This window comes from Echiichthys vipera, assembly GCF_963691815.1.
Source record: "Echiichthys vipera genome assembly, chromosome: 12".
Lineage (NCBI taxonomy): Eukaryota > Metazoa > Chordata > Actinopteri > Perciformes > Trachinidae > Echiichthys > Echiichthys vipera.
This window is the reverse complement of record NC_139837.1, coordinates 4,600,774-4,615,882: the sequence shown is the minus strand read 5'-3', so window position 1 is coordinate 4,615,882 and position 15,109 is coordinate 4,600,774. Positions and strand designations below refer to the sequence as shown.

Here is a 15,109-nt window from a genome sequence, read left to right as displayed (position 1 = left end):
AGATAAGGAGTCCTCATGCTGCAACCAGCATCTCCCACACTTATGAATAATGATGAATGATAACACAATCAAGTAGTTAACATAAAAACATTTCAACCATCCCTCCCCACGGTTCCAATGAGAACCGCACAGACTAGAAGTCAGAGTTTTCCATTAATACACATTGCTAGGGGAAAAAAAGATTGAAATTGATTTTCAGGTTTTGAGTGTATTGGAATTAATGATACAAATGTCTAGGGGAATTAAAAGCTCGTTGGATGAAGCCGAGTGTGGCCATCCATTTGGAGGAGTCAGCCAGGTGTGAAGTTCTGTTAAAACATTCACAGAGGCGTGCTGATTTCATCAGCCAAGTCTGACGAGTCTAACACCTGCAGCTTGTAGAATATATTTTTTTAGAATTATTTTGTTATCTTTTGCCAATCAGTACAGACATAATGGGGAAAGGGAACAGATACGACAAAGGGATAAATACATACACAGAGATACAGATACATACAGAGCGCTATTCCAATGAAGTACTCATCCACCGCTTACTGCCTGAACATGCATGTGCCCCGCTAGATCTAATTAATCCACTGCATTTATTACAGCATATCCGAAATGATAGGTAATAAGTATATGCATCTTTAAAAATAGCTTTTTAAGTAGTTTAATCGTGGGCTTCATTCAGAGATTCCTCATGTGATTTTTTTTTTTTACACCTTATTTCCATTGCAAAATATATGCAGTGGTATAATGGAGAATATTAATGAGAAAATCCTCAAGAATGATAATCAGACCAGCTCATAAAGTCGACAGTTTTTTGCCTCCACGGTCTGTCTGACCTGTGTTAATAGGATACCACACACACACACACACACACACACACACACACGCACACACGCACACACACAAACTACAGCTGTGTATATGTTTTGTGAATGAGGGATGCGTAACATTTTATTGCTGTAATGTAATGAACTTAGACATCAAATACTAAATCATGCAACTCAGTGTAACCAAATATTGTCTGACGTAGGCAACCAAAAATATGTTGACTGGTAATGTCGTATCTTAGCTGATCATTATCTCAAATTCAAACTGATCGGTGTTTTCTTCTGTTTTTGTAGGTCCCCTTTGTGTGAACTAACATGGACAAAGTGGTCATCAGTCTCCTGCTTCTGGGAACCGCAGTTATGATGGTCCATGCATGTCCCAAATACTGTGTTTGCCAGAACCTTTCTGAGTCTCTGGGGACTCTGTGCCCCTCCAAAGGCCTCCTCTTTGTCCCGCTGGACATCGACCGGCGAACTGTGGAGCTCCGACTGGGTGGCAACTTTATCCTCAAGGTCACCACTCAGGACTTTGCCAACATGTCAGGTCTGGTTGATCTCACTTTGTCCCGCAACACCATCAGCACCATCCAGCCTTTCTCTTTCCTTGACCTGGAGACCCTGAGATCCCTGCATCTCGACAGTAACCGGTTGACTGTGCTGGGCTCTGACGATCTCCGAGGGCTGGTCAACCTGCAGCACCTAATCCTCAACAACAATCAACTGAGTCAGATCTTCGACACTGCCTTTGACGATTTGTTACTGACACTGGAGGATCTGGATTTGTCGTATAACAACTTGCGCAGTGTGCCTTGGGAAGCCATTCGCAAGATGGTTAACCTCCATCAGATGAGTCTGGATCATAACCTTATCTACTTTATTGCAGAGGGGACTTTTACAGATCTGGATAAACTGGCCCGTTTGGACCTCACCTCCAACCGCCTCCAGAAGCTCCCTCCGGACCCCATCTTTGGACGTTCCCAGAGCAATGTAGTGATGAGCACTCCTTATGCACCACCGCTCTCTCTAAGCTTCGGTGGAAACCCATTGCACTGCAACTGTGAAGTGCTTTGGCTTCGAAGGTTGGAGCGTGAGGATGATATGGAAACCTGTGCTTCTCCTACGAGTCTGAAGGGGCGCTACTTTTGGTCTGTTCGTGAAGAGGAGTTTGTTTGTGAGCCCCCTCTGATCACGCAACATACACACAAGTTACTAGTGCTGGAAGGCCAAACGGCTAGCCTGCGCTGCAAAGCAGTCGGGGATCCGATGCCAACTGTGCACTGGGTTACTCCTGATGACCGTTTGATCAGCAACTCCTCTCGAGCAACAGTATACGACAATGGCACTCTGGACATTACAATCACCACATCCAAGGATTATGGGATCTTTACTTGCATAGCTGCAAATGCTGCTGGGGAATCTACAGCCTCCATTGAACTATCAATCATTCAACTCCCCCATCTGAGTAATGGTACAAACCGTACCACACAGTCCAAGTCGGGACTTTCGGACATAACAAGCTCTACCAAGATCAGTAAAGGGGAGCCTAAACCTCTACCAGAGAAGATGGTGTCTGTATCAGAAGTGACTTCTGTCTCTGCTCTGGTCAAGTGGACTGTTAGCAAATCAACTCCAAAGGTCAAAATGTATCAGCTACAGTACAATTGTTCTGACGATGAAGTTCTCATATACAGGTAAGAATGATTATTGACACTTGATTTCATCCAAGTAAGAGCTGAGACCATTCTGGTCCGAGTGGGAGGTATAATCTTTAACGTCAAAACCCTCGCTCCTCAGCTTCTTCAGTCAATTGTTAATTGTTTGCTGGATGAGTACTTGAGCCAGTCAATTTCTTTGAAGTATTACTCAGAGATCAACATTCATTTTTCTTAATCCTTCTTGATATTTTTCTTTTGCCACTTAAACTGACAATTGCTTTCACAAAAAGAATGAACAGCGAGTGCATATTTTAAAGACTAGCAATACCCCAAAATGAAATCCTTGCCCTGAACCATTAATTAGAAATCCAAGAAGAAAAAGGATTATAGACCCTCATTTTAATGTATCCTTCCTAAGCTGCTCAAGTCCATAAAGTGTAAGCTTGGAGACTGCAGCTGGAGATCTTTGGGCTCTGTGAAATCAATTTCCTATTTCAAATGAGACAGTGAAAGTAGTGACATTCAACCAAGATAATTTAGCTGGAATATAGAAAAGAGCCTCACCGTTTAACATTAAATCAATTTGTGGAAGACATTAGAGAAGGCCAAATCTGGTGGGCTTTGCTGTAAGAACAAACAAATAGATCATTTTTATGAGTTTTGTATGAGAATCTATTGGATTCACTTCATCTCACAGCTTTTAGACATTTCGCTGGATTTGCCATTTACTACCCCAAGTATGCTAAAACGTTATTTATGGCTTTAGAATAGTGTGAAATCTGTAAAGTGGCCTGTTGTGGATAGCAGTTAAAGCAATTGTACATCAGCTTCTTGCTTCCTCAGACACTGACAACTAATGGTGAATCCCTTTAGCAACACCTCATCCAATAGCTTATTCTGTGCCAAAGTCCAACACAATTTACCTGTAGTGTGCATTCCAGCAAGAGCGGTTTAATAAAATATAATTTACGTTTGGTTGGAAGGTTGATTATTAGCTAGGAATATAGATAGAAATATATATTACTTTGTTCAAACACTATGAATGCAACTCACCCTCCGTGTGAATTCAATAATAAGGTGTTTATCTGATTCCCTTGCTTGCAAACAGCTTGCTCTGCCAGATTGTCTCGCCAGAAAAAAAGAGAACAATATTCATTTTCAGGACCTTTTTTATACCAGTGATGGGAACGCCAGATGACTCATCTGCATTTCATGTAAATGCCTTTTATAATGTTTTATCTAATGTCTACAACATTGCAAACATAAGCTGATGTATGCTTCATAAAGTGTATCTTTTCCCATCATTCACTGATTTACAGCAGCTTAATAATTTCCCTGAAAAGTGAATTTTTTAATGACATCCCTGATGTCGTTGTTAGTCAAGATACATTACTTCAAACTTCCAAATTGCCCTTGTGTGATTTGCTGCTTTAAAATGTGTACTACTTCATAACCACACATTATGTAGTTTATGAAAAATTACCAAAAGCAATAGATTTATATACTCTTATATAATAATGGCCGTGCAGTCCTTTTGCATGTCAGAAGACAAATTAGGAGCTGGAAGGAAAAGATAACGTGCACAGAGAGGCCAGCTATTTGAATTAATGCTGTTATCACTTCATTGCTCGCACTTGCACACCTACTATGCTCCTCTTGTTGGCTGACACAGTTTCCCAGGGCACTGTCCGCACTCAAGCAATGGCATGATTAAAAATCAATCAGAGCCGTGCGGAAGAGGCGAAATATTGCATGAGTCCTCTCAAACATGTGAGCTAATGCAGCTTCGTCGGAGTCATGGAAAAAGGCAATTAGGGATGTGCTGCAACCCCAATGGTGTCTGAATTCTGCGGTTGGGGTGATTCAGAGAGCTCAAAGATATGGATGCATGCACCGAGAACCGCAAGCCAACAATGGATAGAATCTATTTATAGATACACATAGGGCAAGGCCCATTGTCTACCCACAGTACAGTATGTAATAGGCATTGATTGTTACTCCATATTTTATAGTATAACAGTGGTTACCCAGCTTACATAAGCTCACTGATACCACCCATCATGTCAACTTTGTTTCAACACTATTAATCATATTACATAAGATATTGATGCAATTACTTTATCATACGTAGAGTAGTGAGCTCAGCATTGTTTATTTAGGCTGGGTCCCTATGACCACCACTTGCCTTAACATATGCTGAACATTTCAACCATTTATTCATTAGCTTCATCTTCCTATTTCAACTTATCTTCTTCTCTTCATGGCATTTGCAGAAGTACCTCTCTGGGTCCAAGTATTCCTGGTTGAAAATTACTGATAGTGAATAGCTGTTCAGTAAAGATTTTCTAAAATATTAGCATGAAACTACAGTATGGTTAGGGAAAGATCACAAGTATGTCAAATCACTATGGCTAAGGTATTTTCCAAGTAAGGCAGCAAAAACACTTGGTACTTCAGCTATGGTGACGCTTGTGGCATATCCGAGGCTAGGCATTTAGCCGCAGACATTTATTTGTTTTACTTTAACCTTTATTTAACCAGTAAAGTCATTAAGAACAAATTATTCTTTACAATGGGAGCCTGGCAAAAGCAAAAGCCCTGAGGGAACGTGGTAGGGGGCTAAAAGGCCAAACATTTCCAGCATAGACCTACTTACATACAATAACAACAAGCATTACTTAAATGCCCTGCAGTCTAGCACCCAAGCATCGACATCAGTTAGCTAGCAGACAACAGCAAGGCAATACCAAGGAAAAAGAGTAACATACACAAACAGTAAGACAAACAGGCAAAGCAAGAGAACAGCAGAAGAGAACAACAAAAATAATTCTCAATGCATGGGACAGTAAGCAGCAGACAGACAATGTTGGGGAAAAAAAGCTGCATGTAACAGTGAAATTGTCCATAGTAGCGTTCTTATAAGCTGACTTGGAGATACAATTGTCCAGAAGTTTATATCCAGATTGAGGTTAGGAAAACATCATGGTAACTGCTAATAAAAATGCTAGTTGTTGGTCTGTGACAGGACAAAAGTAAGTTGAAGGTGGTTCATATCCGTCCACTTCCCAGATGGCGCTGTGGCACTGAACATTGGCAATGGACAAAAACTGTAATAATCATATTTGTCCAATATATATGTAATTCTTAGAGTAACAGGCTGTCTATAGAGCACGTCTGCAAATGACCCATTTAAGTTCACCGTCTAAATTAAGTTTTTTTTTCTGCTTGCGGTACATTCTGCTTGCAGTGCAGTGATGAATTCCCTCAAAGCACAGCATTTACAAATGCACCTGTGTAAAGTTTGAAATTGTAATGGCAGAAGTTGTTTGACTAGTAAAGTACTGTAAGAGAGTGGACATCACAACTAACTACATCCCTTCAATAGCTGTATGTTTTAATGGGTAACATTTAAATATCGTTATTGAACATTGACTATTAGAAAAAGAAAGACGGATGAATCTCATGTCTTTTCCAATTTATGTGTTTCCTTTAGGCTTTGATAGATAAGCTTTCATATAATAATATGGAAATATTATCAGGGGTATTTAAGTCTTATCATAGCATCACAGGACAGCTTCAGGGTTGTGCATGTGTATTTCTCTGCCGCCTACACAAAAAGATGAGTCTGATGGATAAAAGCTAATTTCGCTGGCTGTTTACACAACACAAAGGACCCTACAGAATTTCATTAAATGGCGATACACCATCAAGATTTACCTACTGATTAACTTTAATGTCAGTCAAAAGCAGTGAGAAGTAGTAGTTCAACCGTTATAGTTTGACGCGTGGAACAATAGGAGTTTCAACAATTGAATGCTTGTTAAATTAAATGTACAAGAAATGACATTCAGCCAAAACAATAATCAAAAAATAGTCATTGAATACTTACCTTATTGCTATTGCTCCATGCATATCAAATGGGATATACTGGGGCCGATGAAGTCATCTTTCTGAATTACTCTGTGCATATAAATAGCTACTTATCATGCATCATTTTGGCAATTCCCTTGATCTGCTCCAGCATAACAGACTAAGTCAGTGTTAGTTTCAACTAAAGTTTTCTACCATTGTCTTGAACTCCCATAGAAAGAGGCATGCGTTTTTAATGCTGTATCTTTCTGTCTCTCTTTATCTTGTCAGGATGATTCCCATGACTAACAGAGCCTTCGTGGTCACAAATCTTGTCCCAGGGATGCCGTATGACCTGTGCGTATTGGCAATCTGGGATGACACCGCCACCACCCTCACTGCTACCAACATCGTTGGCTGTGTCCAGTTCATCACCACCGAGGACTACCCCCAGTGCCAGTCCCTCCACAGTGGTTTCCTGGGTGGCACCATGATCCTGGTCATCGGTGGCATCATTGTGGCCACGCTGCTGGTGTTCATCATCATCCTCATGGTGCGGTATAAGGTGACCAGTGGCATTCAGACCAATAAATTACCCACTGTGAGCAACACGTACTCACAGACCAATGGGGGGTTGAACAGGTTCAACGGTGCCCCGCCACAGGTCAAATCCACAGTGGTGGTCATGCGTGAGGAAATGGTGGAGTTCAAGTGTGGATCCCTTCAGAGCAGTCTCTCTTCATCCTCATCCTCCTCTAACTCATTAGACAGCCAAACAGGAAAGGGGGCTGGCGACCGCTACAGCATGCAGGGCAGCGAATGCAGCACTCTACCCAGCAGCAAGTTCAGGAGACATGGCGCCAAAGCACGGCCAAACCTGGACCACCTATTAGGGGCCTTCACCTCACTGGAGCTGCGAGGGGTAGCAAGAGACCAACATGGGGCCTCTGGCCCCCCCTCCACTTCCAATGCTGTGATGACGGTGGCTATGGTACCCCCATCTGATAAAGAACCCCTGCTCGGGAGGGCTGAGTCCACCACCATGCTGGGACGTCTTTTAGGGATGCCCCAGGAGGGTAAGCCCAAGAGGAGTCACTCGTTCGATATGGGTCATGTGGGGGCTGCACAGTGTCGCAGCAACTACCCTCGCAGGATCAGTAACATCTGGACTAAGCGCAGTCTGTCTGTTAACGGCATGCTGCTGCAGTATGATGACAGTGAGGATGAGAAACCCACTTTTGAGAGCTCTGAGTGGGTGATGGAAAGCACAGTTTGAGTGGGACTAACTCTGAGGTCCATGGCCACTAAATCTATATCAGGAACTAAAGGAACATGAGTGAAGAAGCAGGATGTTCCAGAGGGAATCTGCCTTTGGGTATTGCATGAAGTCCATCCATGTGAATACTGTCTTAAGTAATTATGTGAGAAAATACACTCAAATCGATTTCTGGCCATGATCTCATATCTCTGACAGTGTCTAACTGTATTTGAAATAGTGTTCCCATCTCAAAAACAACACCGACTCTTGGATTGTGCAGAGGGACCCAACCACAGGGCACAGGAGACTCTCTGAGATACAAGAGCACAGAGAAATGAAAAAAGTGGATTCACTACATCTTTATCAAACAAACTGAACGCCAAGAGGATTTGCCTCGACTGTGGTGAACTGGATTTGCATCACAATGTCTTGGACCCTCACCATGAAATGGGACCACTGCAGCAGTAGAGAGAAGAACCAGAGGAGCGAAGAATTAAAATAAAGTCAGTTATTTTCATCTGGGTTTTTCTATCATTTTTACTATTTATTATTTGAGGTGATTCATCAGCAGGCAGACACACAGCTCTCTAATGAGGTTATAACACACACACACACACACACACACACACACACACACACACACACACACACAGAGAAGCTATCCCTTCACATGCAGCCATTTCACATCACTCAGCAGTACTTTCACTCAAATTTCAATCAATTTCCAATTGAAAACGTATTTTTAAACAGTATGGTCTCATGCTCTAGATATAACACTGCACCACAATAAGCCAGTCTTGTATTTCTACCTCAGGTTATGTATCCCGTGAGGTTATTTAAATATATGAAAGTGAATGGAAATACAACAAAACCCAAAAGATGATCACAAACAGCTCAGAACACAAAATGATTCCCTTGTTTGCAACTGCTTTAAATAATTATTTTGTCTCCAGCCAATCACATTGAGTTTGTTTCCAGCTCAGGTTGAATTCCTGCTTTTATAAAAAATGTGTTTTTGAATGTTTTGAGGCTGGTGACAGCGGTCCCTGAAGGCTCAAAGACCATTGATGTAAACCGAGTGTTTGCCTCGGGATATGGTTTCAGATGCTATCAGCACATATTACAGTCGCCTGACAGGAATAGTCTTTGAAATCCATCAAGCCCATTTAATCATTTGCTTATCCAAACACAGCAGGATGTATAATTCAGCTCTAATTCTCTTTAGGTAACACAAACAAGATAATACAGCAATTTACTCATTTAGCAAGGTTAAAAGGCAGGATGGGTTCAAATTGCCTCTTATTAGCTTGATAAAGGTCATTATGCTGCTCAGGATGTTAAGTGGGGAAAGATAACTTTTTAAGGGCCTAACAGCTGAAATCTCTGGAAATCTATTTCACCAGATTGCATGAGACAGAACCTTTGTTGATTTATGTATTATTTGACTTGATTCATCAAAGGAACCATTCATCTTTCATCATCTTTCTTACGGAGCTGTACATTGCAGTAAGATACTTTGACTTAGTGGCTATCCGGAATACTGCCTATGATCAACCACAACATCCCAACACATTTCGATGCCTTTCTTAATAGCTTGTGGGTCTCTGCTGCATTTCAAGATGTGGGGTGGTCATCATATATATATTTTTTTTGTATTTGTTTTCATCCCTAGATGTACCATTCTGTATATTGGCATTTTTTTGTACAATAAATGGGTGAGAATGTAAATGGGCGGGGGGGGGAAATCGTGCAGTAGTGCTTTTATTTTCATGTGAAGCAAACAGTGAGAAGGTGCTTTACTGTGGTGTACCAACTTGGTCATTGATAGTTGGCTCACTGAAATGGGATTTTACATGATGCTACGTGTAAAATGCAGGCTGTTGTTAAAGGGTCAGTTCACCCAAATTAAAAAAACAATAATACTAAAACACATATGTTCTTACATACCTCCAGTGATAACTTTCCATGTAGATACTCTTTGTTACTATTTGCCCAGGTTTTGAGATGTAAACCTCTACGGTGTGCAACGTGGCAATATACTGTCAGGCAATATACTGTCAATTGTCAGAGATTTTGCCAGTACATTTGTACCACAGTGGCTATATATTCAATAAATGCTTTGATAACATTTGCTAAAAACCACAGTGTTGTTGAAGTTAAACTTTATTTAAAAGAAACTAGCTATTCATAATTCACATGGCCACGTGCGACAGGGCAGAGAAGTCAGAAATATAGTACATCGAGGGTCTTGGTATTTCAGTTGATTTTGTTGTAATAAGAATATAGACACCAGTATTTAATCTGCTTGGCGAGACAAATATATACATATAAACACATAATTTTATCAATATTATTTCCTATATACTATATACAGTACCATAAAAGAGTATCTTTTCCATATCTTACTATGGGGGATGGAGGCATCCCCATAACATGCATAGTTTTGCATAATTGAATTGGTATCTAACTGGAAATTTATAAGAAGGTTCCTGGAAGGAACAATATCTGTAATTTGATAAGGGAAACGGAGACAGTGTCCAATCGGTAATTAATAATGTTATATCAGCCTTTTATCCAGTGCTTAGCTGAACATGCAAAGATGTGAAATGTGCCTAAAGGAAAATGTGGAGAATTTTTGTGATAATTGAATACTGACTTGAGTTTAAATGGAGTTCTTTGAAGGGGATTTTTGTGGAAGTCAACAGCTTCTTAAAAACCTAACACATCTAATGGGACTCTATAGAGCTTTGTCACTATTTCCCTTGCACATCAGTGTCCAAATACACATACAAATCCCCCAATTAATAAGTCTGACAGAAAATGGTTTGACCAGCACAAACAAAATCATATTCCACTGTAAAGGGGTGGAGACAGAAATCTCAAAGATAAATAAAACAATATTTCTGCAAGATTAGGTATCACTTGAGGTAAACTCGAAATATGTTTGTCATTGGGGGGAACTGTCCCTTTAATCTGCTCTCTTTACCTATTACATCATGTAACATCCTCTTCCACTCTGCTAACTGAGAATACAATTTAAGTGTGTACTTGACTCGACATAGTCACGACTCTCACCTGAGGTTCTAGGACAAAAACGAGAAAAAAAAACTGTTTCTGTGTGAAAACATTTTTCTACAAAAGAATATAAAACATTGATGAATTCCTATGAACCAAACTGGCTCTTCTTGTGTTTTCTCTTCTGTTGCAACATCTCGCAGATATGCTGATATTATTCATTCATGTATTACATTAGGGTTAGGTTACATTATCGCATTTTCGACCCTCATCCTTCGGAGCTTCAAGTTTTACACTACTGTTCCTACATGCGTAGTACAAAGCAGCTAGAGATGTGTCCTTGCTATCTTGCTGTCTTTGTTTACCGGGGATGAGCCAAGGGTTTTCCTCCTGAGGTCCAGCTGCTGTAATCAGGCCAGTCGCTGCTGACTCACCTCAGCGCTGCCCTTATTACAAACCACCGGGACACGCAGCTCCTGGCCAGAGCCCATAATAAGGCCTTAATTCACATAATCTGCCAGGAAAGGTGCTTACAGCAGCACAGAGTAAATATAATCTCCAAAAGGGCCAAGTGTTGCATGAGAAGACGGCAATATGCACCTGCTGAAGGCTTAGGAGGGACATGACTACATGTATGTAGGAAGGTTGTTGTCATCAGACTTTGTGTCGTGATAAAGAAGACATTCACATCAAGGACAATATACCCACTGATGATTAAAATTAAAGGTGTGTGCTAAAAAATCCTCTGGACAGCAACAGCGGTTTTATAAAAAGGAACTGAACTGCCTTCACTAGTGTAATGCTCCTTTATTTGTGTGAGTAGGTGAGAACATACCACCCTGTGGGATTTGAAACAACAGTAAGGCAACTTGCAAAAAGGCCCCTTTAACAAAGCTGACAATATGCATTTTCTCACAAGGTCTGTTTGTCTTTGTGATGCCTGCATTGAAAAGAAAAGAAAAAGGGGTTTTTGCGTAGCCTGTTGCAAATTACCATCAAGAGCGAAGACGTTTTTTGGAACTGTAGATGTGCATTGATTGGGAAAGAGTAAGGCGATATGTGAGGAAATACTATCTGATGTGAGCTTATCAGAGAATTTAAGGAATATATCTAAACCTCTTTGACTACATCCTTTCAGGCAATCGAACAAACAATAGTATGGAGACCTGCGATGGATGTGTCAGTGATATTGAAGCGAAAGAGTAAAGATGTGTGGGGACAAAAAAATGTTATTCATCATCTCTCTGTTTACGACCTGGGTTCAGTGTCTCTCCCTGTATGTATGTGTGTGTGTTTGTGTGTGTGTGTGTGTGTGTCCACTTTTCTTCCATTTCACTGACGTCAGTGTGCTCCTCAAGTGATCAAGGAGAACTGCAGTTCGACTGTGTGGACCCTGATAAAGGCTGCAAATCCTCATAAGACACAGAGACTCTGCATTACTGTATAGCAAGCCCCCACCACATCGACTTCCTGGTGGATCCGATACTAAAGTGTCCACTAGGAGTAGTTTGCACAATAGAGCAGTTAAGCAGGCCGTTATCACAGCATTATTAAACCTATTTAAGGTCAGGTAAAAAAACAACATTCTAGTCTGTATGATTAGGGGCGTGGCCTCTTGAGTGACAGCTAGCCTCTGGCCCTCAAGGAAATGAGGCCAATGAGGTCAAAGTCTGACAAGATGGTGACCCCGTAGGCGAGCGCAATTGGATCAAGGTGAAAAAACGGACCCCGTCGGGTATGCTACATCCATTTCTTATACAGTCTATGCTGTTTAGGCGTGGCGCATAAAAAAATGCCTTGGCAAAATGAGTAGAAGAAAATGAGTGCACATGTGTAACAGGGCTGCGTGTGCATATCAAATATTTACAGAGAGTGACACACACAAAAACTAATATTCTATAATCTTCCCCATGCCCCCCTTACTTATGCTCTCCCTCTCAAAGAAAGGAGCCTACCTGGAACTATCACGACGCATGCTTCATACTCCAGAGCTCATATTTTCCTGTCAAATCACTTGCCTCATGCCAACTAAAAAGACTTTGGGTATGTTTCCTGTCATCTAAAGAGGAAAGGAAGTGGTTACATAATAAAGCGCACCTCATGCTTTATTTAACTGGCTGACTGGACCAAGTGTGACATTGACGATTGGTGGGCCTAAGCAATTTGCACTGCAATGTTGAGAATATTTTACTTTTAACTTTTGTGCATCCAAAAATCTCTCGAAAAATGTGCAGTGCTAGAAACGAGTGCGCCATACTCTGGGGAAACAATGGTTTTCCCGGCTGCGTGTTTTTAGCCAAAATGTAGGTAATAAAGACTCAAAAGCTGGATCACCGCGTGTCTTTAGGCGGCTGCTTTGGGCAGACAGAACATTTACTAGATTACTGTAGATCTGAGAGAGTGAGCTGAGCAGTACGGGTAAAGTAGCTCAGGCTCATAAGGAGGTGCCTGACCATGGAACTCTCTGTAAGTAAGAGTGAGAATCTGAAACTGGATCTCGCATGCAACAGTTAACCAGAAGAGATTTGAGTATGGGGTAATGTGAAACGATCAAGAGCGGACATAGGAAGTGAGTATGGGTGTAATGTGAAAACGATCAAGAGCGGACATGGTAAGTGAGGAGAAAAGTGCGTTAAAGTAATCAGTGAGAGATGAGATGAAGGAATATACTGTGTATAATGCTAACCATGTTTACCAGCTTAGTTCATGTAAGCATGCTAATATTTGTTATTTGCTAAAGAAAACATACAGATGAGTCAGTTTTGCGCGTCGTTGATCATAAATAAAAGTATTGGGCGGTAAAGTCTTTACCGGATGATGATGCTAGATGGAAAGAGGTGGTGGGTTCACTCACTGAAGTTGGATTCATCCTCTGGTTACTATAAATATCTGCACAACATTTCATGGCAGTCCATATAATTAGTGTGGATTTGTTTCAGTCTGGGCTGACGGTCAGACAGACCAACATTCTCTTCCCTAGACAACGTTAACACGACTGCAAACAAGAAAATTGTTGCCCTTTTGAATTGAGTCTAAGTTAAGCTAGATGTCGAAGAAGAAGCAGGGCCCGAGTCTTTTTATTTGGCACGAGGCAAGTGATTTGACAAGACAGTTGCACATGTGCCAACACATTCAGATTCAGTGCATCACTCGAGTGGAATTACGGGTTTGACATCATGTCTCCTTTCAAATCCAAACAAATACTTCTTTGTGAACAACATATGTTTGATGCATACGGAAAAAGAACAGCGGACGTGTTGACTATCACTGTTAATTTGTCTGTGCTGCCGATTAATGATCTTACTCCTCTCTTATCTCTGACCTTCACTGTCAACGTTTTATTCCAAAGACTACAACAAAGTTTTGTTTTGCAGGGCAATAACCCCTTTTAGGTTTTCTGAAGTACTGTTTCTTTTATGCAGCATTTTCAGACGAGCAGCCCTGCAGTGCATCTATCCATCCTCTTTTATGCCTGAGCACGGCCCGCAGCAGTGTGTTTTGTCTTTGTATAGAGAAAAAGCACACTATATTGGAGGTCATGACAAAAAAGTTTGCATAGGGGGACTCACATATTCCACAGAAAGTGGGTGTCCATTACAGTGAGCTCTCTGAACGCAAACCTTATCTATCGTCTGCTTCTGCAGCCTCATCACTACTTTCATGGGGATTCTTTATTCCCACAATCCTATATTAATAACCTCATTATTAATAATGCCTGAGGGACCGGCTGACTGTGTGTGGGGTTTGTTTATTTCCCAGGCAAAGTTGTCCGGCTGGAGAAAAGTTCTACAGCAGGATTGAAGAGTGACAATTGAGGCTGCCAGAGTTTATTTAGTCTCGTCTCAGAGTTGCTATCCCCTCCCTCAGTCTTAATAAGTGTCCCATCTGCTGTCACTCTATCTCCCTCTCTGTAACAAGCAATTAAGTGATACCTGCTGGATAGTGTAATAATATGTCAGAATGCAATAAAATGATCCTCTGGATGGCTAGAAAATGCAATCACATCGCAACATTATTATATTACCTGTCATTTTTGGTATTTCTTCATGAAGGTATCACATTTTTAAACTGGTAATGTAATCCTGATGTAGTCATGTCTGGCATTATGAATATATAATAACAATAATAATATATTCTGAGTAATTATAGTAACTATGTTTACTTATGTAAGAATAGTAGTAAAGATGTACTCAGATAATTGACGTTTCACACTGCCTACCTTCAGGAGCGTTTCAACCCCAAAAAAGTTCGCAGGTGAAAACGACAAAATATTTTATCAGATGTGCCTTTTGTTTATAGGCTGACGGCATTTTTGGGGCTTAAAAACGCAAAAAAAGTGTAACCACCCCCCAGAGTGGAAATCTTAGTAACGCTCCACCGTGTTTTCGGGTAAAGGGATAAAAGCACAAAACTGTGCTCTGGTCTGCTCACGCTGGCTCACGTCACGTACATGTTTATGTAACATCCATGTGCAAAGTTCAGGTAAACAACAACAAACACGTCAGACTTTTTCCATC

At 41.0% G+C, this 15,109-nt stretch overlaps 1 protein-coding gene across 1 annotated transcript; it reads left to right on the top strand.

The window, feature by feature from the left end:
- Positions 1-1,130: 1,130 nt before the first annotated feature.
- LOC310954545 (leucine-rich repeat and fibronectin type-III domain-containing protein 2) lies at positions 1,131-7,595 on the top strand (the record flags this gene model as incomplete). The annotated part of the gene is made up of 2 exons (XM_083924059.1): positions 1,131-2,506; positions 6,611-7,595. The coding sequence occupies 2 exons, from the start codon at positions 1,131-1,133 to the stop codon at positions 7,593-7,595; spliced, it is 2,361 nt and encodes a 786-aa protein (XP_083780185.1).
- Positions 7,596-15,109: the final 7,514 nt, after the last annotated feature.